The sequence below is a fragment of the Dromiciops gliroides genome, chromosome 5 (assembly GCF_019393635.1).
Source record: "Dromiciops gliroides isolate mDroGli1 chromosome 5, mDroGli1.pri, whole genome shotgun sequence".
Lineage (NCBI taxonomy): Eukaryota > Metazoa > Chordata > Mammalia > Microbiotheria > Microbiotheriidae > Dromiciops > Dromiciops gliroides.
Window position 1 is genome coordinate 49,668,420 of NC_057865.1, and position 27,853 is coordinate 49,696,272.

Sequence of the window (27,853 nt, forward strand, 5' to 3'; positions counted from 1 at the left end):
GAATGCCCTGGTTATAGTTGGCAGGATACTTGTTGCCGCTATGCCTCTGGCAACCTCATCTGGTCCTGGCCCTGGCCACAGTCCTTCTTTTGACTGTTTGATTCATTTCTTTGTGTTTGATGCTTTCCAGAGAAGGGGAAACGTGATTCTACAATGGCTACCCCACATGGAGAAAGTGAAGACAACCAGGCTTCATGTGTAGTTTCAGACGACAAATGAGCTATTTTCAAAATAGTTTATTTTAAATTGTTTAGCTAATGACAAAAATTTACTTTTATGGCAAGAATAATTAACTGCCATATTTTGTGTCATTTAGTTTTAGAGAACATAAAATTTTATTTCTCTAGAACTTTTAAAAGACTGTCAATAAGTTCCTTAAGTTTTCTGATGCTATTGAAATGTTCAGTCACAAAATACATTCACAGAACATGGTTAATTACAAATCCCCCCTTCCCCCCCCCATCACACAGTACTTTGCCAAAGCCATAATAACATATTCTAAATGTTTATTATAAGCGGGTTTTTTTTGCATAAAAATATATTTCTTTGCTAGAAAACTAGAAGCAGTATTTATTTTTTAAGTTAGTGTGATGTTAGAGATAGTGATAACTTTTTGGCTTATCTTCTATTTTAACTTCTTTGACTCTTTGTAAAGCTCCTCCTCGAATAGGCAGTTTTTTCAGGGCAATGTCTGTGTCTGCTAATGGTCCCCCTATTAAATAGACAGGGGTACTTTCCACAGTTATCACTTCACCAGTAGGGACCTGGAAAAAAGAAATTAATTTTAATCTTTCAAAATCATAGGACAAAGACCAACATCCACAAGTCCCATTTCAAAGATTATCCCCCAAATATATGTGGTCAGATTTTCTTCAAGATTCCCCAGTTACATCCCTGATGTCACAGTGTGTAGTGGAAGGTAAATGGGGGTACACCAACTAATGTTTAGTGTGTTAGGAATCTCATCATGTGAGGTCTGGCAGCCTGGATGTGTAGGTGGGATGGGAAGATGGGTTTTAGCCTCTAGAAAAATATGATAGATTAAAAGACACTGTACGTACCAGTGAGGACAGCATCACTTGAACTCCAGACCCCATGAAAAGTGGGGGCCAGCACTAATTTATACTCAACAAAGTTAGAGTTCAGTCAAAAGGAAAGCTAGAGAATCAGATTCAGTTGGAAGCAACTCTTAGGTTAGTCAGTTCAAATGGGTTGTAATTCTTTCAATCAAATAATAGGTTTCAGACTTGGAGAAGAATTATTTCTTAAAAGTATTTAATCTATGCGAATGACATTGTCTTAAATGTCATAGGGACCTAAGGCAGTTCCCCAATATGAAACTCAGAGGCATTAAGTGACTTGTACAGAATTATCATGTAAATCATTCAGCTGGCACCAGAAACCCTTGTCACTGTGTTTAGTGTGCCACTAATGGGAAAGAAGAAATACCAGTCTATATCACAGGGTATTGTAAACTCGGCAGAAACATGGTTATGTAAAGGGAAAAAGGAAAGAAAAGAAAAGAAGTAAAAGGAAAGAAAATGAGGAAAATGAAGAGACTAGTGAAAAGAAAGGAAAAGAAAGAAAGGTGTATACATATAGTAGGGAGTAATAGTGGTTAACAACTATTGTCCACAGATTTCTGTTGTTGTTTATTTTGTTTTCCCCAGAGAACAATTTCTACCCAGTTTACTTTGAAGAAGCAAAAGTGACTCAGCTAGAGATGAGATAGGTGAATCTTTTTTATCTGCAGGCCTTAGCCAAAAATCCTTCTTTTTTCATTAATCCACTTAACATTTATTAGATGCTTATTGTGTCCATGGGCAACCAATAACACACACATAGAAGGTGATTAAAAAGTAGAAATCCAGTGAATGCCTCCATGCATTCTTATTTATTTAACCTTCATTTTAACGATTTTTTAATATTGCCTGTGTTTCCTTGAACTAGTTGGTTTCCATCTGAATGCTGTGAGGGTGTGGTTTTGTTTTTTTTCTAGAGTCCATACTTCAAATGAATGTCTTCATGCATTCTTTTTTATTTAGTCTTTATTTTAACTATTTCTTATATTGCCTGTGTTTCCTTGAACTAGTTGATTTCCATATGAATATTGTGTGAGGGTGTGGTTTTGTTTTTGTCTAGAGTCCATACTTCAAATGTATTTATTATTTTCACGTAAGAACTACCACCTTAATAAGAGCGAGTATATTAGAGTGTTTTCCTTCCTCAGATATGGAAAGGGCCCTGAGTAGGGTAGGGAGAAGGGTTTGGGGAATCAGGGGTGAGAGCCTTTCCAAATGGTTTCACCATTTTGTAGTGGCCTCTTGCTGACTGCTTTGGCCTCCTGCACATGGGCTAGAGCTCGCCCCTGACGAGTTAGACATAAGCTGGCCTTGGTGCTTCACAACAAAGTCCTTATTGGACTAACAATAAATTAACACACAGTTTTCTGATTTACAAAGCACTTTTCTCACCAAAGCCCAGAGGGACCTGTGGGGCAGTGTCTCTGGTGTTTAGATAGAGTGGTATTTGGCCACGTTCACTCTACCAGTCAGCATTTACCGAGCGGGCAGTTTATGAGCAGTACTTTGCTGGCCACCATTTTAGGACGCCCTTGCTCTTTTGTTTTTTGATTTCACAATCCCGAGGCTACCTCTTCCACTATTTTGTGTTGGGCAGATTCTACTCAGAGACTTTTTCTTTTTTAAGTATTGGGTTTCCTCATGTTGCCCAGTCTGGAAGTTCAGGGCTTACTCTGGGCCTGGTCCCACTACTGATCAACTTCGGAGCTTTGACTTGCTCCATTTTTAACCTGGGCCAGTTTCATTCCTCTCTCGGCAATGCAGTGGTTCCCTGTTGCTGGCAGCTCATCAAACTAAGGCCAAAGTGAGTGCAGACACCTGAGTGCTCAGAACTCCTGGGCTAGAGAAGTTCACCTGCCTCTCCGGTGTACACCCACCACACCTACATAGTCTGGCCTCTTCTCCCTGGTTTAGATTTTACCTTAGATAAGTTCTAGCTGTTGTTTTTCTTTGTTTTAATAAAAACAACCTTTTGTTAAAGCAAGGCACTGTATGAGGAGTTGGGCATATGAAAATGAATAAGGGCAATCCTTGTCCTCCAAGAACTTACGATCGAATAGTAAAGCGATGACAAAATGATTAAGTAGGACCCAGAGAAGAATGGGATAAAGGAAAATAAAAGATCCAGACAGAGAGAGCGCCCTGTGAAAAATCTCAGGAGGGAATGATGTCAGCTGAGGTTGAGTGGATCCTCCACTGGGCCCTGAGAGCATTTCAACAGGCAGACATGGTACCTGAACCTGGATTCCATTACCCTGGATACAGGACCTCATCTACTTTACCAACTCCAGTGCTTTTCTGGTACTGTCCATCCTCAGTCACTCTGTTTATATAAGTTCATCATGGAACAGAAAGCTAGTTATTCTCTGTGTGCTCCCACAAAACACAATGGGGAAAGGAGAGCTAAGTGGCACAGTGGATAAAGTGCCAGTCCTGGATTCAGGAGGACCTGAGTTCAGATCCAGCCTCAGACACTTGACACTTACTAGCTGTGTGACCCTGGGCAAGTCACTTAACTCCCATTGCCTCGACAAAGAACAAAAAACACAATGAGGGGGCCTGACTTCTGCATCACTCTGCTCTAGTCATCCAGATCTTTATTTTTTAGTGCTTTTTCATGTTAAATAAATATGGCTCATGAGTTTTGTTTATGAAATTGGTCAAAAATTAAATATGATAGCCCCAGAGAACATAAGGCTTGTATCCGTGTTTTTATGGCAGTCTTGTGACTAAGTTTAGACTTTTGTTACCAGACATTCTACTGCCAAAAATTCCTAGCCAACCATATCAACAGAAGTCGGTAAAGCAAAGTTCCCCAGAGGGAAGGGTGTTGGAAATGATGTGGGATCATAGAGGGATTCAGAGAACCCTGGGAAGATCTATACTGATGCAGAATGAAGCGAACAGAACCACAATTTACATATTGACCACAAGGGTGTAAAAGAAAAATCTCTAAAAGATCTCAGAACTTGTATCAATGCAGTGGCCAATCATGACTTTAGAAGACTGAGAAGCATGTTTCTCATTTCTTTGCAGATAGATGATAGACAAAAGGTAAAGAATAAGGCATACATGTTAGACAGAGCCAAAGTGTTGATTTTTTTTTTTGTTGGACTCTACTTATTTATTATGAGTGGGCTTCTTTTTTTAGTTGAAGGATTGGTGGCTAGTGACAGGAATACAAGAAAGAAAAGAGTATTAATCAAACATAACTAAAACACAGAAAAGAAAAACACGAAGATTGAAGTTCAGAGGGGGACAAGACATTTAAAACCCCAAAGTCTATGTAACTGAATTTCCCAGGTTCATATATAATCCTCTTTTCTGTTCTTTATTTAAATATTAATGTTTGTTAAGTTTATAATGAGAAAGGAAATTAAAGGAAAAAGAATGCTGATTGAACAGTTCAAAAGAAACCGTGTGAACACAGAGGAAAATGGAATAGAAAGAGAATGAATTCAGTTTTGAATATACTGAATTTCAAGTGCAGGTGAGATATACAGGTGGTTGGAGATGTAGGTTTGGAGCATAAACATGAGGTCAAGAGAGAAATGTCAATTTGGGATCATTGATTGGGATCACCAGCTGAAGCTGTGGGATGATATTGACAAGGGGGTAGAATGAATATGCCCTGTGATCAGACATTGTGTATATATGTATATATGCCCTATGCTGGACTGGGAACTCCATATGGGAAGGGGCCGAGTCATTTTTATTTATACCTCCCACAAGGTCTTGTACAATCTTTAAACACAGTAGGTGTCCAATCATTTCTAAACCTCAAATCAGGACATAGGGTGTGATAAGGGATCTTTGTTAAAAGAATATTTTCTTAAGATTAGGACTATTTTATATAAACAATGCCCAGACTTTGTCCCTCTTACCTGTCTGAAATATTGTTTTCCTCTGGGCCTGGGGTGATGTTTTGGGGATACGGAGACTGGCAAAATGGTGTCTGTTGATCCAAGCACACACAAGAGGCTGACTGCCCTTCTCCCTTCACCATATGCATTGGGGCCACACTTGGTATGAGTAGGAGGCCACAAGACAGTGAAGAGAGGAATGAGATCTCTTTGTCAGGAGGGTGACTGGGAGTGAGCTACCGCTTGATTGGGATTGAAATTGCTGGGCCTCCAAGATGGAGGCAAGAGGAGCCGGGATGTAATAGAGGCCACTGCTGCTGCCACCCATGTCTAGAATGACCAGTGACTGAGATTGCCGGGAGCCAGTGCTATGTAGAAGAAACTGATCTTAGTGCAGGGATGGAGTCAGGAACCATAACAAACGGGCATCCAAAGTGCTGAGACGGCCTGCTCTTGTAAATACAGTTGGGCTGGTGAGCTGAGAAGGTAAAGCTGATTTCCAAAGCGGAGTCCTGAATTCACAAAGCTCCTTCTTTACTTCTTTCCATGAGCTAAGGATGCAGAGGTTTCAGCGTCAACTCCCACCACCCCAGAAAATGTAACAGGCTAAGCAGGAGCAGGGTTCTGAGAAGGCCTGAGGCAGACAAACCCACAGAAATGCTTAACTTCTTTTCATTTTTTCACAATGTCTGATCACAGGGCATCAAGTCCTGGGGATACAGGTGGAGCCATATTGAGAGGAATTCACAGAGATGGGTTGGGAGTGCACAGTCTCTACAGAAGTTGGGGGCACAGAGCTGTTTTGTATCTGGAGTAATATTCCATGTTATCTCTTAGTTGAATTCCAAACCTGAGCAGCAGCATCACTTAAAGATGCAGGCTTTTGAAGAAAGCAGCCTAGATCTCTGTTGTTCCCTGGAGGCCACTGTGGATACTGCTCTCTTGGAAGTCTACCTCACACATGTGTCAGAGAGTTTCTGAAGATATCACTAGGCTAGTGACTGAAACAGAGTACTTGTTGGTGGGCAACTCCTTTATTACATAAAACACTGACATTCCATAGGCTTAACAAAGGTAGTACTTCAGGTGGTCTTTAAATAATTGCCTACTAGATAGAGCAGTCACTAGAAAAATCAGAACTGTCAAGTATTTGATCACCTGATTGTTATTATTTATGACATTTGATTACTTGTCTAAGTGAAATACATTCAGGGGAAGAAATTTTGTCTTTCCCCATATGATTCCAACAATCACCTTAGCTACCCTTTATTACATTCCCTCCCATTCTTCACATATATGGTCCCTATCTGTGTATAATATATAACTGGTCATTTAATCTCTATCCTCTCACTCCCTAATTGGTTTTATAATTGGTTTGATTTCTCAATCCACCAAAAATGACAGGACCAAGGGATTGATTCTTTCTGAGCCTGACTTGACTGATGACCTTTAATATGCAGTGCCCATTCCTCGAAATTCTCTTCTTTTTCTCGTTTCATGATGCTCTTGCTCTTCTGTGCTCGTATCTTTTGGCATCCCTTTCGGTAGTCCTTCCACTTCGCTTCCCCCATTCTTTGAAGGATTCATTGCAGGCTTGGCCACTTTCCCCACTCCTACTACCTTCTCTTTCTGAGTGATCTCATTTACATCAACTTCCATCAAGGTGATCCTCGAATCTCCTGTCTTTTCTCTTTCAAATCTGCCTCAGGTCATCACTGTCCTGGGATGCTTCACTGCTTCATAACTCATGAAGATAAAAGGCAGAAATCCTGATGCGTCCCTAACTTCTCAGTCATTATGATCTCATTGTGTTTCTGTCTGTTGAAAATAATAGTTTAGGTTCCCTTTAGACTCAATGACCAAGTCAAATGAGTTCTCTGTTTTAAATCAAGCTCGTCAATTTGCCTTTGTTTGCTCCACAGTAAGGTCTAAAGGAATGAAGTGATTTTGACCAAAATGGTTTCATGATTAAGGATATGTATACCTTTGGTTCAAGGCGCTAGCTATCCTGAAATAAAATGACGGTAGATAAAATTTTCATGTAAACATAACTTCCATAATTTTTCATGGTTTTCAGTTGAAAATTTACAAGTAATGCGTATAAAGATAATTACATTCAATGATTTTTTTTTAGACAATTGCTAATCAATCTGTCAATCCTTTCCGTGTCTGGGCCGGGTGAGGTTTCCCGTGTTGAGTCAAATTGAGACAATTGCTAAACTTTGCTTCTTCTACTTGGCTTGATTTCTGCTGAGTATGGACATGTTGACTCTTTTTAGTGTTCACATTATAGCACTCATCAAGTGTTTTGCCAATATTGTCTCATTTTATCTTTACAAGAAGTCTAGAAGTGAGGTGCTATTATTAACCCTTGCCCACACATTTTACAGATCAGAGAATGGAGGCAAACAGAGGTTAAATGACTTGCCCAGGGTCACACAACTAATTAAATGTCTGAAGTTGGATTTGAATTCAGATCTTCCTGGCTCCAGGCTCAGTGCCAAATGGCTATTCTACTGGTTCTGATACTGTTTCTGAGCCTCAATTTTCAGTGAAGTACATAGAGAAGAGTCTTTGATGGCAACAACTTGGGTACTATTTCCCTGATACACATAACACAGCTCCTCCATGTCTTGTGTTTCTTGACTGGGGTTTTCATGAATATCCTCCAAAAAGCATCAACCCAGTGTTTTGGATCTTTTAATATACCCAAAGTACAAATGTAGCATTTTGATTGTTCATTTACTGTTTCACATTCTTACTCTTTGGTCTGCCCTTATTCTTTGCATACATGTACTTGATAACATCTATTGTGTGCCCCCTTGTGTGCAAACTATGACTGTTAATGTGCTGCAACATACAGAAGCATCCCCTTCAACCTTTGGATCACCTGACATTTTTTTTGGTGGGGCAATGAGGGTTAAGTGACTTGCCCAAGGTCACACAGCTAGTAAGTGTCAAGTGTCTGAGGCCATATTTGAACTCAGGTCCTCCTGAATCCAGGGCTGGTGCTTTATCCACTGCACCACCTAGCTGCCCCTGATCAGCTGACATTTTGATCTTTCCAAGTTCCTGGTGTTTTGTTTGTCACTATCATAAAGAATCACTGGAAGATTCCTGTTGGGAAAGAGCTGGGCTTCTTTGGGAAGTAAGCATCTTAGGATTTAACCTAAAGGTGTCTATGCATGTGATGTGTGCATGTGTGGGTAGGGGAAATTTAATGGCAGTGTCCTTAACTAGTACATAAAACTATGAAAGGAAATGAGATTCATATCTGCATTCTTTTCTTTTCCAACTTTGATTCAAAATGAAGAAGGTGAAGGCTTTATTGAGGAGGCACGTCTTTTTCCTTCCTGAAAAGTGCCATAATGTGCTGGGGAGTACAATGAAAGAAGTGGAATGAATCGTCTGACTCCCCAAAGAAAGACAAGAGATGGAATGGGATCCATTGTGCTCCAGTGTTGTACAATGGTCTTGGACTGTCTGGGATGATTTGGACACAGTCCCATCTAGTAGGAGGAGGATAAATGTGATGACTGATGGGAAATTCTTCTACTTTTATTAATCTATAATCTTTAAGCCAAACGTTACTACTACTACTACTACTACTATTACTAGTGATTGTTGCATGTGTATTTTCTCAAATATTATTACTATTTTTAAAAAGCAATCAAGAACTATTGGTGGGGGCAGCAGTGGATAAAGCACTGACCCTGGATTCAGAAGGACCTAAGTTCAAATATGGCCTCAGACACTTGACACTTAGTAGCTGCGTGACCCTGGGCAAGTCACTTAACCCACATTGCCCCGTCCCCTCAAAAAACTATTGGTGCCTATCCCTGTTTTTCGTTTCTTCAATATCTTTAAAAGGACTGTTATACAAATACTGAGGGTATAAAAAATATGAGAAGGTAGGATTTTGCAAGTAATTTTCTATACCTTCATAGTAAATTGCTAGGAAGTGTAGATAATATTGTTTCTTGCTTATAAAAAACCATATGATACATTGGAGCAAAATGTAGCTGGCCACAGAGGCCTTCCTACAACAGTGTCTCCCAAACATAGGTTAAGATGAAACTAGATTTGAGGGCATCTAGGTGGCACAGTGGTTAGAACACCAGCCCTGGAGTCAAGAGGACTTAGGTTCAAATCTGACCTCAGACACTAGCTGTGTGGCCCTGGGCAAGTCACTTAACCCTGGCTGCCTTTCAGAAAAAAAAAAAAAGATGAGAAAAAAAGATGCGACTAGATTCCTTGAAAGATACAAGAGAGATAAATGTGATCCACAGCTCTCTAATTATTAACATGAAGCAATGCACCACAAAAGTGAGTTACATGCTCATCAAGGTGTTTGATTCTATCATGGAGGATGTTTGGTTCTGAATCCAAACTGAAGGAGGATTCCATATGCTCATGTCTGCAAATACTACCCTACATAAATGAGCTACACTACCATTCAAATGTATTTGATTTAACGATCTATGCAGAAAACGCCAAGTTGATGATGAATGCCTATTGTCCAGACAACAGTTGAATGGACGGTTCATGAAGCTGGTTCATGTAGCTGATACATGAAGCACATGTATCATGGACAGACACTGCAGGCAGATGGTGAACAGGCCCCCATACTGAATGGAGGAAAGAAAGGAGACAAACTTCACCTGGGAAAAACTACACAGTAGTTTTAATGAGCCCAAGCTTTTTCTTTTTCTTTTCTTTTTTCTTTTTTTTAGGCAATGGGGGTTAAGTGACTTGCCCAGGGTCATACAGCTAGTAAGTGTCAAGTGTCTGAGGCCGGATTTGAACTCAGGTACTCCTGAATCCAGGGCCAGTGCTTTAACCACTGCACCATCTAGCTGCCCCCCAAACTTTTTCTTAAAACAAAAACCCAAATTCTTCTAGTTAAGGTAATTTTGCAAGACTAAAAGTTAGAGAAAAGTTGCTGATATGTCTTGGTGAGTGGAGTTTACTTCCTGTGAGCTCTTTACATTGGCTTAGTCATAGGACCAGACCAAAACCAAATCTCCTGGGGTTTCTAATCTCTGGCTGTCACTCACAGGATGCTGCAAGCAAAGAATCAAAATTTCAGGTTGAACAAAAGGCACTAGAGAGATGTATGGCTGTCTAAACAGACTGCAGAATATTGCCAAGGATGAATCATCTGCAAATGTTATAAAAGCTATTATTTGAGCTGTAAGAACAGAAAATGAGGTGAGTCACTCAGGTGATGAGTCAAGATAAAATAGGAAGGGCTTGTGGGCTGCATTTGTATCCAGGCAATATTAAAGGGCCAAGAAAAAGCCTCTTGGTACATTGGGTTATATCATTCTCCCTACGAAGGAGGGATGTGGATAAGAGTCAGATGAGATAAGAAGTCAGGAATGGGTTGAAACTTGAACCCCTTGCAATAAAATGCCCATAGACCCATTTAAATATTAAGCAGAGATTCTTCTCCCTTACAGTGATTCTGACCACAGGCTTGGAGGGAGGCCTTTGGATACCTAAGAATCAGCAGAAGAAGGATGCAGGGAAATGTAGCCTGGAAGAAAAGCAATGACAAATGGTTAGGAATCCTTTAGAGGGTTCCTGAGAAGTGTAGTCCAAAGCTGGAGAGGCTTGAAGAAAAACTTGAATTAGTTTATGCCAGAGGAGACAAAATGGGGGAATTTGTGTCTGGATGAGGTCAAACAGTTGGCATTTGTAGGATAAACTAGAAAGAGAAGCCATAGGGGCGGCTAGGTGGCACAGTGGATAAAGCACCGGCCCTGGATTCAGGAGGACCTGAGTTCAAATCCGGCCTCAGACACTTGACACTTACTAGCTGTGTGACCCTGGGCAAGTCACTTAACCCCCATCGCCCCGCAAAAAAAAAAAAAAAGAGAGAGAAGCCATGCCCAATACAAAGCCTCATTGAGGTCTATGGCAAGTATGACAAGACTGTGCATGGAGTGCAGGAGCAGGTGTGTGATGCCGTCTGATAAAATCTAGCATCCAGACAGGATAGACTGAGGCATTTGTTTTGCTCTGTGTCCCTCATATATACATGCCACATTTCTGATGGCAAGTATTCAGCTATACTCCAGCAACAGAATGCTTTTCCAACTTGGATTCAGTATGAAGGAGGTGAGAATATGAAGATGAATCTCTGGCTATGACCCAGGTTACTGACAATTTAAGCTGGTATTTAAAAAAAATGAAGAAGGTTACATGTTTTGTGTTTTCACAAGCTTTCAAGGGCTTTTAAGAAGTCGCTGGTGGTGGAGGGGGTATCTGCTAACCTATAGTCTTCTGTGGGCACCTAGGCAGTGACCCAAGTTCTTAAAGAACACACCAGCAGTTATATGCTCTGGTAGGTCCTACCAAGCTAGAAAGGTTTTGAGGAAGAGCCTAGTGATGGGCTATGTGTCTGTTGGCAGAGGATTCACCTAGTTTGGGTTTATCAGGTTGGCTGTAGGACGATGAATTTTTTTGGCTACAGCAATTCTTGAAGAGTATCTTCCAAAGTACAGAAGTATTTGACTCCACGTTGGTGGAAGGCAAACCTATACCAATGAAACCACAGATCCTTGAAGTGATAAGGGATGATGTATGGAAGACTGGAATATAGAAGTTCTACTGGGGCTGAATCCAGGCTACTATTCCCAACTTTTTGTCTCCATTAAACCTTTTCTTGCTATGTGATATTAGACTACGGAAGATTTTTCTTGATTCTTCTTATTTTGAACCCTCTCTCTGTAGATATGAATGTATGGATATTTTTTCATACACATGTATGCACATATACATACATACTAAATACACACACATACTTGGTGTTACTTTGTATAACCACTTATCAGTGCTAGGTTTTGTTTCTAACTATGACAGAATTGTTCAGTTTTAAGTGGCAGTGGTTTCAAGTGCTTTTAGCATTTTTTGTTGTGACTTGATTATCTTTTGTCGTCTTTTTTTTTAGCTTTTTGGTCTGAGCTTCTGATGTATCCGTGAGAGAATTCTGTGTCAAGTTTTCCTGGCTGACAGGTTTCACAGAAACATCCCGTTGAGGAGGTGGGTCTTTTAAGGCCTTCTTGAAAGCACTTCGTCCGTCTGGTTTTTGTTCTATCTTTGTTGCAAAGAGTTTCCCATCACTGTTCTCCTGTTTTAAAATGTGTACACAAGGTTTTAAGGCATAAAATTTTTGGCTTTGCAACTTTCTACTCTCCTATAAGCAGAGGTATTTTTCTAAATGTTTTCCTTCTTATATTTATAATTTTTTAAAATGTATTTAGTACTTTAATCAGTCACAAGTAATATAAACACTGTGGCATGGTTTGAGGTAGACATTATAAAAATGCAATTAAAAAGAGAAATCAAGCATTAAAATAACACTTTGCCAAATCCTTGAGTTGCAAGGACCATCTGATATTTTAAGTTTCTTTAAAACTACTAATAGAAAACACTGGATGAAAGAAGACAGTGTAGCAGAAAGGGCATTAGACTGGGTTTCAGGAGACTGGGGACTCTACTATTTGGTCTTTTATAGGAGGGGCAAGAAGGAATCCCTGGAGGTCTTGAGTACTCACCTCCACCCCCTTCTTTAGGAACCTCGGTTTGGCAGCTGTGAGAATGAGGCATTGGACAGGATTGATATGAGGATATAATCAGCTAGTGAATGTAAAGCATCACATAAGTGCAAGCTATCAATATTATTGTTATATCACAACAGTGGTATTTTCAAAAGAAAATGTCATGGCCTGAGAAGGTATTATTTGGGAGGAAAAGTACCGCTAACAACCTTTGTCAGGATGATGTGCTGATTTAAACTTTTGCTTCGGTATTATCAAAACTTATTTTTTGTTTTCATGGGCCTAGGTACAATATTATTAGATGTGTGTTATAATAGAAGAAGAAAGTTAAGCAGATGGATTCTACTTCCACTTCCATGAGAATACCACTCGCTAATCTTATAATTTGAATTTGGGCTGGTGCTCCAGAGATGAACAAATCTGACCTTTGTGAGATCAAAAGAGAAACAGCAGCAAAGTTGAAAACTGTTCAGAAGAATCCGCTCACTTGTTTGCCTAAATCTATGTAAGAAAATAGGTTTCTTGCATTAAGGGAGAAAAATCTTACTGTTATATTTAGGCCTTTGATGTCCGTTGAGTGAATGATGGCATTCTTCGGGTATTCTTTGGGTCTGGAAGACTCAATAGCCTTTTCCTGAAGCTTCTTTGCTTTCTGAAGATACGGAAAAGTTAAAAAAGAAAATAAGACAAATTTCTCCAGACAGCAATTGCTTTAGCATGTGCTCAGCTCGATGGAAGAGCTATATTTTAAACAGATTAAGTTTATTCTCTGGTTATTCATTAGGCACATCTGGCAGTTGTATTTCCTTTCTAAAGCCATTAAGATTTTATTAGATAGTTATATCTTCAGTGTACTAAATAAGTCTGCAGTAATCTGAAAAAGCTAAAGCCATTTGTAAAGATAGCAGACTTAAAATCAAGGAGTAGGCTAGGCCAAGAGGAATTGGGTTTCATTCATAGAACACAGCTGTGTGAGGTTTTGGATTTAAATCAATTAATATGGATTTTTATACTATGCATAAATTGATATGATTTGCCTAAAGTTAATTAAAATGTAATAAATCAATGTAATTTACTGTGGTCATATTAAAACTCAACATTCACTGGAGGAAGTAGGGGAAGAGGCTTGCAGAGCCCTGGACTAACTCCTCTGGATTGCTTCTCAAAACAGCTCAGGGAGATTTGCAATTAAGGGTGCAAGGGCTCTTCCCCAAACCAGGGACACCTGGTAAGCTCTGTGTTGCCGTATAGCCCTTTTTAAAAAATACCAGAATGTGGACGAGGCCTATTGTTTTTAGGCAGGGATTTGATGTTTGCAACCTCATAGCAGGAGAGAGCCTGGCAACCTTCAATAAGGTATCTCCAAACATTAAATGAAAAAGGTGTCAAAGGAAAGAAAGAATTCACATTTCTGAAACCTGGGTTGCTTCCTTCCTTCCTTAAATAACATGAGCCAATTAGTCTGAATTGTGCCGCTTGTGCTTAATTTTCAAGTAACAGAAGTGAAGCAAAGCTTGGCCAGTTGTACACAGCATGTGTGGATCAGCTTTTCCCTTAGGTCCTTTGCCCCCTCCTTTCTGTAATCACAGGAGTAACCAACAGTTGGGAAGGCAGGATAATATAGAGAGCAATTACTGATCTCCAGCCCTCACCTCAATATTTTCCGCAGAAAAGCCAGCCAGCCCGCTCATGATGGATGCAGGAGTATGACAAGACAGAAACAGTAACATGCTATTTCTATCCTTCATGCCTTCTCCCTTAATGCTTTTACCATGTCCTGCCTTCTGGTCCTCTCAGGGCCAGTCATTCCATTTGTATTTCCCTCTGACAAATAAATTCCATGAAACTCATGGAACTTTCTGGTGAAAGGAAAATTACATTTTGTAAGCCATTGCTGTAAACCTGATATGTTCTGCCTGTATTGTTGCTGTATAGAAATGCTGCCAGAAATATGAAAAAAAAATGCTTTTGAATGAATACAATTGCTTCCTAGGCCAGTATGATTCTTTCAAAACCTTACCTTTAAAGCTTTAGCATTTGATGTTCTAGTCAAGAATTTTGCCCAAGATTTATTAGCCATGTCTTTTTGCTTATGAGTGGCATGTATCTGTAATGAGAAATATTTTAAGAGATTAAAATATATGCATACATTTTATTTTGAAATATTTCTGTATGTGGTAAAGGCATATGGTTTTTGGTGTCTGAATTGATGATGAGATATTTATTTAGAAAGCCCTAGATTTTGAAGGAGGCAAAGTAAATTTTCAGGCAGTTTATAAACTGATGAAAGGAACTATACAGCTCAACATAAAAGACAGAATTAAGTTTACCATGAAAAAATTCCTTCGTTTTCTGTATGGCTAAGCTTTGAATAGTTCACTATTCAAATTGCCAATTAAAGGAATATTATAAAATGATACTGTTATTGTTATAGCAACCTTGATCTTCTAAAGCAAGTTTCATTACTCAGAAAAGACTTTTTTCCCTTCCATTTTTGTCTTTGTATTCCCATAGCCTGTCACATTGCCTATGTACTTAATAAATTCTTGTTGAATGAATAATAATATCATTACTTTTATGTAACACTTTCAGGCTTTTAAGCACTTTCCTCATAACAACACCATTAGCAATGTAATACAATTATTATCCCCATTTCACAGAAGAAACTGAGGGTTTCTTAGTTTCCTAAGAAGAAATTCAGGGCTACCAAGCTAATAAATGTTGGGGTCAGGATTTGAACCTAGTTTTCCTGAGGCCAAATCATGTAGTCTTTCTAATGCACCACATCGCCGCTTTTTGCATTTTCCATAGCACTTTGGGCATATCCTTTAATATGTATGGTAATTGTTTATATGTCCAATGTATTCCCTTATTGTAACTGTCCACTCCTAAAAGATAACTCTGGATATCCACCATTCAGGAGCATGGAAATTCATTCGTTCACCCGATAGTTATCCAACTAAAGTAAAGCAAAACCAGAGAGCTAACAAAAGATTCACCAGCTGGATAATTCATAAAACTAGCCTGTTTGACTAGTTTTAGCTGCATCTTAAAATTTAAAGCAGCATTCCTTAACTACTTAGTTAAAGCATTTCACATATTTCTATGATTAATTCTTATATCTCTGCTACTGTTGGTACATGACAAGCATTATTAGCCTCACCGTCCAAAAGAATCAAAGCATGTGAAGTTAAAAGTGATTTTCAGGTCACGCAGGGATGCAGTTAATAAAGGGACTCCAAGTTTATGAATCTCAGGCAAAACCAGTGGGGTCTCGAATGTCAACAGTCACCTAGAAATTGTCTGTGGCCCCACTGCCAGTAGGACCCATCATCCTGCTGCGTATATTCCCCAGCCTTGTCTCTATGGTTTATGAAAAAGAGAAGCTCCTCTGAGTTCTGATGTGCTATTGCACTTATTAATTCTACTTCCCTTTTATAAATAAAGAAAATGGAAGGTTGAAAGGCTTAGGTTAATTTCGTTAGAAAATGAAATTGATCAGAAGTGAGCCATTTTAAATAAAGCAGCTTTGCACCGATTGGTTGTGTTAGAGACAAGTGGAGCCTTTTGCCTACATTCCCTCAAGCTCACCTTTATATATGCTTTCTGTTCACTGTGCATGTCTTGGTTGCGTTGGCTTTCAACCATCTCGTTCTGCAGCGTAGCCACCATTTTCCCAATGTTTTCTGAAGCTACCGTAATAGCTTCCAGTGTTTCTTTATCGGCACTGATGGGTCTGAATCGTTCAGCTTTTAGTTCTTCATTGATTTCATTCCATATTTCTCCAGTCTTTATAAGAAATTAAGCCTTACAATGAGTATAAATAAATGTTGGATTTTATCCTATTTGTCATTAAAAATATTACTTGTTTTATGAGATGGCTCTCTGGGAGGGCTGGGGAAGGATACTGGAGGAAATGATGGTGATATAAAAAAAACCCAAACATATCAATACAAAGCTTATTTTTTTTAAAAGGTAACTAAGCCCATAGTCTACGTTTGTCTTTTGACTTTGTATATATTAATCCCCTACATCATTACATAAGGTGGCCCTATGAAGAGAATGTAAGCATAGATATATTTCTATAACAATATCCAATATTCTATGGAAGCTCATAATGATGTGGTCCACCCAGACTGTCACCACCTAGTACTCACAGGTACCAGGAGGTTTCTTAAAGTGCTGGGTTTTATGCAGCACATTGATTGTAGGATCATTAAGAAGGTACTCACTTTAAAATCAAGATATCTATGTATGACACAGAGTGTGACAAAATCTTCAGCAGACAAGCCTGGTAGATTTTCAAAATCTAAATGAAGTTTATAAAATAGGAATTACTTTAACAGCATGAGAGACATTAGAAAATACACACTTTTCAATGAAATGAATGCTGGTAGCTAGCCACTTTTGTGCCTCAACTTAATTTGTTAACACCTCACTTCTGTGACTGACTGCTTTCTTTAGGCCCATGAATCTGTGCTGATCAACTCCTGACAGTTCCTTATTACATAGAAGCTGTGGAGGAAGAAGCATTCCTTCTGCTCAGTTGTTCAATTTTTAAAATAAGAGAATATTTCTGAGCTATTTTAGAAAAGGAAGAGGGTGTAGTAGCTTTGATGTAGTCTCACAGTATATAAAAAAAAGTCTTCTGGTTACCAATATATTAGTCAGTCAAGGGATCAGAGAAGCTGCCTTGGAATGGCTGTTCTGTACCCTAAAACCTCTTCAGTGACTCTGGGGCACTCACTTAACCATGGGAATTGGTCCATCTCTAAGTTCATACACTTGGCCCATGATTGAGATTTCAAACAGAAGTTCCTGGGTGGTAAGGAATCTTCAAATGACATGGTATTACTGTTCCCTATTATTATGATTGCTAAATTGATCCTCACGATTATTTTTTTTCAGAATTGAAAAATTCTCCCTACCAGAATGACAGATCCTTGCATGTAAGGCCTGTTCTGGGAGTTTCCCTACTTCTGCACCAGTTTAGCTTCTGCAACTCAATACAATGAATTAAGTAAATGTGCAACATTGATTTATTCACATATTCATCTGAATGTTTGTTGGCTACTGAGTGCATGAATGGAATAAAAAGAAGGTCTGTGACCTCAAGGAGAGTACAATCTATTTGGGGAGACAGAGTAAAACAAAACAAGGCTGTATGTGGTTTGGTCAGATGAAGATGGAGCTAGATTTGCTAGGTGCTTTACACATATATTATCTCATTTGATCTCCACAATGAGCTGGTCAGGTAGGTACTGCATTGGAAAACAGACAGTGTTAATTTGTAGTGGGCCACATCTGCATAACTCTCTAATACAGCATTCTGCAGCTGAAGGCCAAGAGAACAGAGAGGACAGTGGGTGAGATCTAGGATTAAAAACTGTCACAGCAGACAGCTGAAAATATAAAGAAAGAAAATCTAGGGTGATGGTTAGAGTAGGAAACCACGGGTGTCTTGGGTAGAGAAACGACGGTGAAGGTAAAGAGTTAATTTCATAGTTATTGGGGAACAGGAGAAAGGACAATAAGAAAATTGCGGCTGAGGATGTAGGAAATAAACTTGACATCCAGAAGGCAGAGTGTGCCCAGAAAGACTCTGGGAAGAGCCCTTTTCTCCTTACTCTGTTTCCTGAAAAAGGAAAATGAATTCTACCATTAAGGGGACAAATTTGTCCTCTTAGATATCACTGAGACTTGGAATGAGACTCATGTTTCTCATATGACTTGGAAAGCAGATGGTTTATTTAAAAGAAGCAAAATAGTTAAAAAGAGTGTCAAGGTATAGTATTATATATTAAGAAGAAATACCTGAGTGGTTTCTCCTACACGATTTGTCTTCTGAATGCTTGCTAATGGGCATGTATGACTAGCCACTCCTGGTTGGTCCCTTGGTCCTCATGTTTGGGGAGGCTATGCCAAAGAGGATGGCCACTGAGCTAGGATGAGTTGCCATCTCAGAGAAATGTTAGGAAACAGAGGAGACATGTGTGGTGATGATGAATGGGAGCAGAACAAGAAACAGTACTGTCATGAGAGTATAGTACAGATCACCTGGACAAAAAGAGGAACTAAATGGTGAGTTTGGGAAGGAGGCCGCAGTCCTAGCACGAAGACTTTTACAGAGTTGAGAGGTGACTTTAAAGTATCTGGACATCTGCTGAAGCTCTTTTGCTGCCATAAGAAAAGCAGTTGATAATTTTCTGGACTAGTCTTACTGTTAGTTCTACCTCTCAAAAGGTATAGGAACCAAGAAGGAGAAATTCTATTCTGCATCTGATTTTCCAACAAGGAGGAACTATTGCTGGGATGAAAACAGTGGTGACTTTGGCTGGAAGAAACCACTGCACATTACAATTTATTATAGAGAAGAAAAGGCAAGTCAGGAAGAGTTTGGCATGCATCCTAGATTTTGGGAGAGTAGATTTCAAAGAGTTCAGAGAAAAGACAGGTAGAATTCTATATACAAAAAGTCTATTGAGGGGGCAGCTAGGTGGCGCAGTGGATAAAGCACTGGCCCTGGATTCAGAAGGACCTGAGTTCAAATCCAGCCTCAGACACTGGCCACGTACTAGCTGTGTGACCCTGGGCAAATCACTTAACCCCAATTGCCTCACCAAAAAAAAAAAAAGTCTATTGAGAAAGTCAGCCCATGAAGCTCTCAAAACTGAAAATCCCAAGACATGAACAGAAATAGTTCTGATGAGAAGGAAGAGAGTTGTCTAAAGAGATCACTCTTGTGTGGATGGTACACACAAGTGAGCAACTTACTAAGAAACTTAAATCTTAAAAAAATGTACAGAAGATAGAATCAATGCTAAGTATGGCATAGTCCTGAAAGAAGAGTGTCAAAAGTGTTATAGCTCATAATTATCTGAAGCTGGTGATGATCACTAGGTAGAACAAGAAAATGGTGGTTGTGTTGTTTTTGTTATTTCCTATAATGGGAAAGGAAGAAGATAAGGAATACATGGGCTGAACTGGGTAGATGGAATGGTTATACAAGCTCATGATGGAAGGAAAGCATTGCTGTTCAACTCTTACTCTGCTTTTGTTTTCTCTACCAGGGAGAATAATCTTTGGACTGGCAAGGTCCAAAATGGCTAGAAGGGAGCTGATATCTAAGGTAATTGAGAAAAAAGTAAAAGGGGCACCTAGATTTTCTTCATGAATTCAAGTCACTTTGCCCAGATGTATCCCAGAATAGTGAAAGAATGGCAGGTGTGATTGCTGAGCTATTGTTAGTGATCAGTGAAAGGCTGGAGAGCAAGAGATGTACCCCAGGATTGGAGAAAGGCATACATTCTGAATTTCATAAAAGGGAAGAGACAATGGAGTCACAAACTATATGTTAGAAAATCTTATTTTCATTCCTGGTAAAATTATAATGAGTATCATAAAAGGGATGGTTAGTGAACATCTAGAAAAGGAAGCAGTTATCAGAAAAAACCACCTGTGTAACTTTGAAGAAAAACAGGTCACTACAAAATAATCTCATTTTTTAAAAACGATATTTGGCAGACAGGCAGGGTGAGGAATGCTGTAGACAGTTCCTATTGATATTATCAAAGCATTTGACAAAATCTGAAATGCTACTCTTTGGAAAAGATGTAGAGATGTGGGTTAGATGACAGTACAATTAGATGGAAGGGGATGAGATGGAAAAGCACTTAATAAGAGCTTAGAATTTTCTGAGCACTGTGCTAAGGGTAAAATGAGACAGTCCTTGCTTTCAAAGAGCTTGCATTCTAATTGAGGGATATAACAAATCAGGACAGATGTAAATTAATTTGAAGGGACATATTTACCCCACCAGGAATTTAAAGAGACCTGGGCCCATAACTGTTAGAAAGGGGAGATCTTGGTGGGACATGAATAGGGAGCAGGGGGAAGGAGAGAGGGAAAGGAGGAGAGAGAGAGACAGAGAGACACAGACAGACAGACAGACAGACAGAGACAGACATGCAAGCGAGTGTGAATGATTGCACAAATGTGAGGCTCTTCCAGGGAAGCTTGTAGCTGTGGGGATGGCAGTGGACTGAGGCAAGGCTAGAATAGTAACAAGTTACTGGGCCAAGATGTAAGCTTCATGGATTGTGATCCCATGCAGTGTCTTTTACCACTTGGTCATTTCCATGAGTCTTACCTAGTTTGCCCAGTACAGCATAAATTTTTGCTCTGATATTTTCAGAGACCTCCATGATTGAAATAGTAGGACAGCTGGCAGGCATTGGAACGATTTTTTGTTCTTCTTGAAAACTAGTAACTAGAGGTTTCTTTGCATCTAGTTGTTAAATATCATGGAAAATAAAACAAGAGAAAGAATTACAGTTATTAGAGGAAATATCTACTTTTTGATGAAATATATTTAATGGGTTAATAATACATACCAAGAAGAAAAGAAAATTCTAAGTCTACATTCTTGGTTGTTTTTTTTCTTTAGTCAGGAGAAAAATCTGAGAATTTTCATTTTCATTCTTTAAAACATGAAATTGATTTCAAAATTATTTTATTTAAAAGGGTGCTTCCATAGAACTATCTATTCTAATTTGGATAGTTATTAAATAATGTCAGGTTAATAATTATATAATCTTTCATTTATTGTGTGCTATAATATAAATAAAAATTTTGTGATTCAATAATTCAAAAAGAAATGCTAATAAAGATGATGACTAATTTGTTATTTTAAGAGGAGAAACTCAATTTGTTAAAGGGAAATAATTTCCATTTAAGGCTGAATAAGCAGAGTAATTAGTTTAAACAAAATTATCATCAAGAATAAAAATACTGTTAATAAATATATGTATACATATATACATATATAGTGGGATATCATTAATGAACTCTATAAATATTACATGTGATTAATCTGTACTTTATTAATGTGGGATTTGTGGTAATTGAGGAATGGGGGCAAAATAGAGTTTGTTTTGCAAAGTGTTGAATTCACCCAAAGAAGGGCAGCGACTGGGGCCAGGCTTGTACAAGATGATGGCTGAGGAAACTTACTACCCTAAGATTGTATGATTCAAAACTTTACATCCATAAGTTACTTGTGGAAGAATTGTTTCAAAGAGAATAGTAAGCTATAGAGAACAAAATTGTTTTAAGGTATTCTCATGTTCCTCTGAAGTATTTATTCACTTATAAAATTTTTTATATGCTAAATACAAATCATTCTTATTCAATTACATTCATCATTTATTTAGTGCCAAACTATGAGCGAGGCACTTTCTTATCTATTAAGGCAATATCTATTAGTTCTAGCTTTCCTCTATAAGACTAGCATTTGGGTTATATTAGAATGTAAGATGAATACATTTATTAAACTTACAAACCAAATCAAGTAAGAGGTGCTTATGAAAAGATTCATCATTTCCCAAAAGATTCCTTAAAGAGTTCAATTTCTCTAATGAATTGATATATGAACTTACTTATCATTAATTACATGAAATAGAAGTTGAAGATATGGAATAATTTTCAGGGAGATAGAGGAAGCAGAAAAATCTAAAGTCATAATATTAGGATTCAATAACAAATAAAAAATCAGTTAAAATGATGATAGAGCACATCTGAAACAATAATGTAGGTCAATAGGAAAATGCGATTCAATTTACAAAAATTAATTTATATAAATTTTAAAGAACAAATTTATATAGTAAAGTGAGGTGTACCTAAAAAGTATTTACATACAAAGAGTGAATTCTCTTGAGAGGTTTTTTAGTATAAGGGTGGCCCAGAGCCCCTTTCAGACTGTGAGTGATCCACACTGCGCTTTGTAAAGATATCAGAAAAGTCCATTTTACCTTGCAAAAGTTGGAAAATTCACAAAGGGCTTTTCCCTGATCTCTCACAGTGTAAACATGAGAGACTGAGAGTTTATAAGCCAAGGAGCCCGCTGAGGATTCCAGCTCTGGGGTCAAGGTGACCGGCCCTTGGGGCTGGTGCCCCACAGCTCAGGGTCTTGTGCAGTGGGCCCTAGTACAAATCTGGAGCATAGGACAGCTAGAACAAAGGGGAGTCTGGGAGGGGTCCATTCACACGTTCACCAGATGTTATTTAAGGGAAACACTCAGAAGAAAAATGGCTTTTCATTCAACAGGGCAGTATCGTGGAGAGTGAACTGGATTTCAGAATCAGAGGACCCAGGTCTGAACTTGCCTCTGATCCTGACTGACCGAAGTGCTTAGAGTCTTGCTTTCTTTATCTATAGAAGATTATAATATTTATACTCCCTATCGACAGGGTTGTTGGAAGGAGAACTTTACAGACTTTAAAATTCAAGCATAAATATGAACAATCATTGCTTTTAGTTTCCTCATCTATGTGCTGGGGACATTGGGCTAATCTCTCAGATCCTTGCCATTTCTAAAATTCCTCTTTGAGGGAGAGAATGAACACTGTCCTGAAATGAACACCCAGTCCAAGGGTGATATAATCTTCTTTAGGCTAGAAAGCTTACAAAAGAAACAAATACCTATCCAGGGGACCAACACAGGTCATTTGCCAGTAACCAGGGAGCTTCTGCCATTGGCAGAAAGTTTTACTGTATCTTGAACTCATCTTAGGAAGGATGAAGCTCCAAAAGAATTTTCTGATACCTTGTGAGGAACTCTTTTCTAAGATATATATTTTGTTCATTTTTAATCCATTTACTGTTATTAATGTGCTTATATTTAACAAGTCATTCCCCAACTGATAAATGGTCAAAGGATATGAACAGGCAGTTTTTAGACAAAAGAGATCAAAGCTATCTATAGTCATATGAAAAACGCTCTAAATCACTGTTCATAAGAGAAATACTAATTAAAACAAATCTGAAGTCCTTTCACACACCTATCAGATTGGTTAATATGACAAAAAAAGGAAAATGATGAATATTGGAGTAGATGTAGGAAAACTGGGACACTAATGCATTGTTGATGGAATTGTGAACTGATCCAACCATTCTGGAGAACAATTTGGAACTATGGACAAATGGCTATAAAATTGTGCAGACCCTTTGATCCAGCAATACCACTGCTTAGTCTATATCCCACAAACACTCAAAAAAGGGGGGGGGGGAAGGGGAAGCACCTATTTGTACAAAAATATTTATAGTGGCTCTTTTTGTGGTGGTTAAGAATCGGAAATCAAAGGGATGCCCATCAATTGGGGAATGGCTAAACAAGCCGTTGTATATGATTGTAATGGAATATTATTGTGCTATAAGAAAAGACAAGCAGGATGATTTCAGAAAAACTTGGAAAGACATGAACTAATAATGCAAAGTGAAGCAAACTTCACCAGGAGAATGTTGTACACAGTAACAATATTGTATGATGAGGAACTGTGAATTAATTATCATCAATTATTATCATCAATACAATGATCTAAGACAATCGCAAAGGACCTATAATGGAGCATACTATCTGCCTTCAGATATTTTTCTTAATACAGACTGAAGCATGCTATTTTTCACTTTCATTTTTTTCTTTTGAGTTTTCTTGTACAAAATGACTCATATGGAAATGTTTTACACACTTGTACATGTATAACCTATATTGGATTGTTTACCATTTCAGGGAGGGGGAAGGGGAAGAAAGGAGGGAAAGATTTTGGAACTCAAAACTTAAAAATATAAATATTAAAAACGTGCTTATATTTACCAATTATCTTCCCGTCTTCATCACGTTTTACTCCTAAGTCTCTTTCTTCTTCTCTCCACAACTTAATTAAGAGATTGGCAGCTGTCTGGTCTTTCTTCCCTCGCCAAGTATGAACATGAACAGAGGTTTTGGGATTGTCACAGAATTCAACCATTATTCCAAGAATTAGATTACAGAAGTTTTTTTGGTTTAACTTTATCAAGAAAAAGAGAGAAGGAAAAAGTTGAAAGAAATTCAAAGAAATATTGCCCTTAGAACCAAAATGAAATGTTGCTGTATGTTTTTAAAATGATTTTCATAATAGTATTTTATTATTTTCCAATTACATGTAGAGATAGTTTTCAACATTTGTTTTTATAATATTTCTAGTTTCAAATTTTTCTCCCTCCCTCCCCTCCCTCCCCCCTCCCCAAGACAGCAAGCAATCCGATATAGCTTATATATGTACAATCACATAAAATGATTTTCTTAAAGATAGAAGAATCCAATTAAATAATATTTGGAATAATCTCCCATTTAAATGGATAGAAATCATCCATGCAGTGCAATGGGAAATATCTCTGAAAATGTAAAAATTAGAGAGAAAAAATCATAATTCAGATGGAACTTTGGAATAGTTTTACATGGTTTGGGGCAAGGCATTTAACCTTCTGGGGTTTCAATTTCCTCATCTCTAAAATTAAAAAGGGTTACATTAGGTGATCTCTAGATCCTATGATTCCTTGACAAATGTCAGAAGAGAAAAAACTGGCTACTTTTGACTATGGTTGGAATTTACCTACCTTGTAAAACTCTGTTCACTAGAAAACTTGAGATTATTAATTTTGTTTACAACTAGTTTTTCTTACTGAGAAGAGATGACCAGCTAATATGAAAATGTCAACTGCCTTTGAAACAACTTAATAAATTGTCAATCTGATTTAAAATTGATTCTCTTGTAATTTTGGTTAGAATAATTCTATATCCAGTATTACTTGGGCAGACTGAGAGAACTGAGTCCCATGATCACCCCAGCAGGTGCTAAGTCGTTGGTTTCCTTTCTCTCACCCATTTCTATGGCCCAATACAGACTTGTTATCCCATTTGTTATAGGTTTTCTGGTCAGTTTTCCATTTCCACTAACCCCATTTAAAAATTATACTTTCTCATGATTTTCTCCTCACTCCTCCATATTAGTTTTGGGTCACTTTGCCTCTTCATAGTTTACAAAGAAAGCTTTTTTTTCCCTTTCTCTGGATAAATCACAAAGTTTTACACTCTGATGGTCAAGTCAAGAATAGTGAAACTGGCAAATATGATAGTTCAAGGGACATGATTCAGAGTAAGAAAGTCTCAAGGAGACATTTTTTTCCATTTAAAAAGTCTTTAAAAAAACCTGTCTCAATTATTACTTTAAGCCAGATAATAAAATCATTTCTATTCTCTGCATATTATTAATAATGTGCTGAACATTACTTTCTCAACAGAAAAAAATAGAAATAACTTGGCCAATTTTTGAAAGCATTCAAAATTAACACTATACCCCCTACCCCTAATCTATATTTATTTTTTTTAATTGTTAATCAAACTAGCTATAGACATATAAAACAGGAATTTGGGATCCATGGAATTCCAAAGTTATTAGAAATAGTTGAGAAGGCTGATTTAAATTCCCACCTCATCTTGATCGTGGACCCAAAAAGGAGCAGCCATGAGGCTGGTGGAAAATCACTCTAGGGCCAATGTGCATCTTTAAGTTCCCAGCAATGGTAGATCTACAATCCTCTTTACTGTGGGGTGCTCTCTATTTCTTCTACTCAATTTCTAACAAAGGATTACTGAATCATGGAACTTAGTATTTGTACAAAATGGCTATGGTTCTGAATTAATTTTTCCAAGTACAAACTCAGCCTTTAAAAATTTCATATCGTGGGGAAAAACCTATGAGGTATACTTTTTGAGACTATCTAGACACAATTTTTTTGTTTTGTATTCCTTATAGTTAAGAGGTATAGTGGATAGAGAGCCAGGCCTGCAGTCAGGAAGACCTGAGTTCAAATTTGACCTCAGACTTTTACTAGCTGTGATCCTGGGCAAGTCACTTACCCTCTGTTTGATTCAGTTTCCTGATATGAAAAATGGGGATAATAATAGCACCTATGCCCCTCCCCCCCAGGCTGTTGTGAGGATCAAATAAGATCATTATAACAGTGCCTGACACATGGTACATACTATATAAATGTTAGTTATTGTTATTGCAATACTTACAGCTAGCAGATCCAAAAGTAGAAAAATACCATCTTTTTCAAGAAAGTAGTCTTCTAAGGAATAACATCCCAAAATACAGCACCTAAATAGACACAAACACTATTTATGGTATATTTTGTTCATTTAATAGGTATTCTAAAAGAAATCTAAGTCATTTCCTTAAGCCAAAGAGTTAATGTTCTCAATATATAAAAATAAAATTTGCATATAGGTGATATATAGTATGTTTTTCATGTATTAAAAATAGCAAATAAAAAAAATAGCAAATAATTTATCTTTTTAAAAAGCAACATTTACCTTCTCAAAATATGTCAATCACAGTGAACATAGACACATAAAGGATGAACACAGGCTCACTGTCACAACTTGTTGGAAGGAGAACATAATTATATACCTAATAGATTTTTAAAAAAAAAATGCTTGTTCTTGTTTTAGAAGATTTAAAAAGAGATACAGTTTAGAGTGAATCTGGGGGCTAAGTCGTTAGTCTGATAGTATCCAGGGCTTTTATACCCTACAAGAGTCAATGAATTGACAGGAAAGGGCACCCCACCTTTGTCAGGCAGGCTAACCTTTACCCTCAAGAGAGGATCGTACAATTTATGCATTCTGTATTAATAGGGCATAGACAGAATGGCCTTCACATAGAATAAAACGAAGAGACTCTATAAGCCAAAGCCGTGATTTGTATTCTCTAAATCTACTTGGGAAATCTCATATTGAGACTCATTTCATCAACACAATATAAGAAACATTTATGAAACACAATTCTGCATGGGCCACTTTGATAGTCATCGGTTGAGAGACAAAATTTAGAGGAACGAGAGCCCATTCTCAAGGAACTCATGGGTTCTCTCCTCTCCACAATTAAGGGATTGCTGGCAGACCTACCCCTTGCACACTTGTAAATGAGTCTGGTAGTCCTACAAACTACTGTATATGGTATTCTTGGAAGGGTGTGATGAGAATGAATTTGCCATGTATAGTTTACTGCCATAGAGCTCCTGTGAATTTACTACATTGGAGAAAGAATCAAAAAGGAAATGTTAGGTCTTAAATAAGTCATTTTCTCCATCTGGCAATTACTGTTTAGAGAAACGATGGGTGAGGTTGTTTAAGAAGACCAAAAATATCATTAAAATGTTTGAGAAATAGCACTTAGGAAGAGAGGTTAAGGGAATTTCTTTAGTCTACTGAAAAAGAGAAACCTGATAATAGACTTAACAGACATCACGTACATGAAGTATGAGTGATGGCAAATAGCTTTGTTTCTCCTGGGATGTGCCTAAATGATATAAGGGGGAGTTTACGGTAGATATGGAAAGAATTTTCTGAAATGAAGATTGAGAGAGACTAAATTACTTTACCATAACATAAGGAAGAAGGTCTTAGTTCTTAGGGATTTAAAAAAAAACAAAACACGTGGTAGAGTCATCTTTCTGGCA

At 37.9% G+C, this 27,853-nt stretch overlaps 1 protein-coding gene across 2 annotated transcripts in view; it reads right to left on the bottom strand.

Annotated features, from left to right (window-relative positions):
- Window positions 1-267: 267 nt before the first annotated feature.
- Window positions 268-27,853, bottom strand: part of CFAP69 (cilia and flagella associated protein 69) — an 82,002-nt gene continuing 54,416 nt past the window's right edge. For both annotated transcript variants that reach the window (XM_043967353.1, XM_043967352.1), the window contains 8 exons: window positions 26,409-26,490; window positions 24,162-24,354; window positions 20,660-20,797; window positions 16,743-16,819; window positions 16,102-16,299; window positions 14,531-14,617; window positions 13,058-13,162; window positions 268-764 (listed from right to left, as the gene is read on the bottom strand). In XM_043967353.1, coding sequence (XP_043823288.1) covers window positions 594-764; window positions 13,058-13,162; window positions 14,531-14,617; window positions 16,102-16,299; window positions 16,743-16,819; window positions 20,660-20,797; window positions 24,162-24,354; window positions 26,409-26,490 — 1,051 coding nt within the window. In that variant the 3' untranslated portion in view covers window positions 268-593. The remainder of the gene's footprint in view (window positions 765-13,057; window positions 13,163-14,530; window positions 14,618-16,101; window positions 16,300-16,742; window positions 16,820-20,659; window positions 20,798-24,161; window positions 24,355-26,408; window positions 26,491-27,853) is intronic.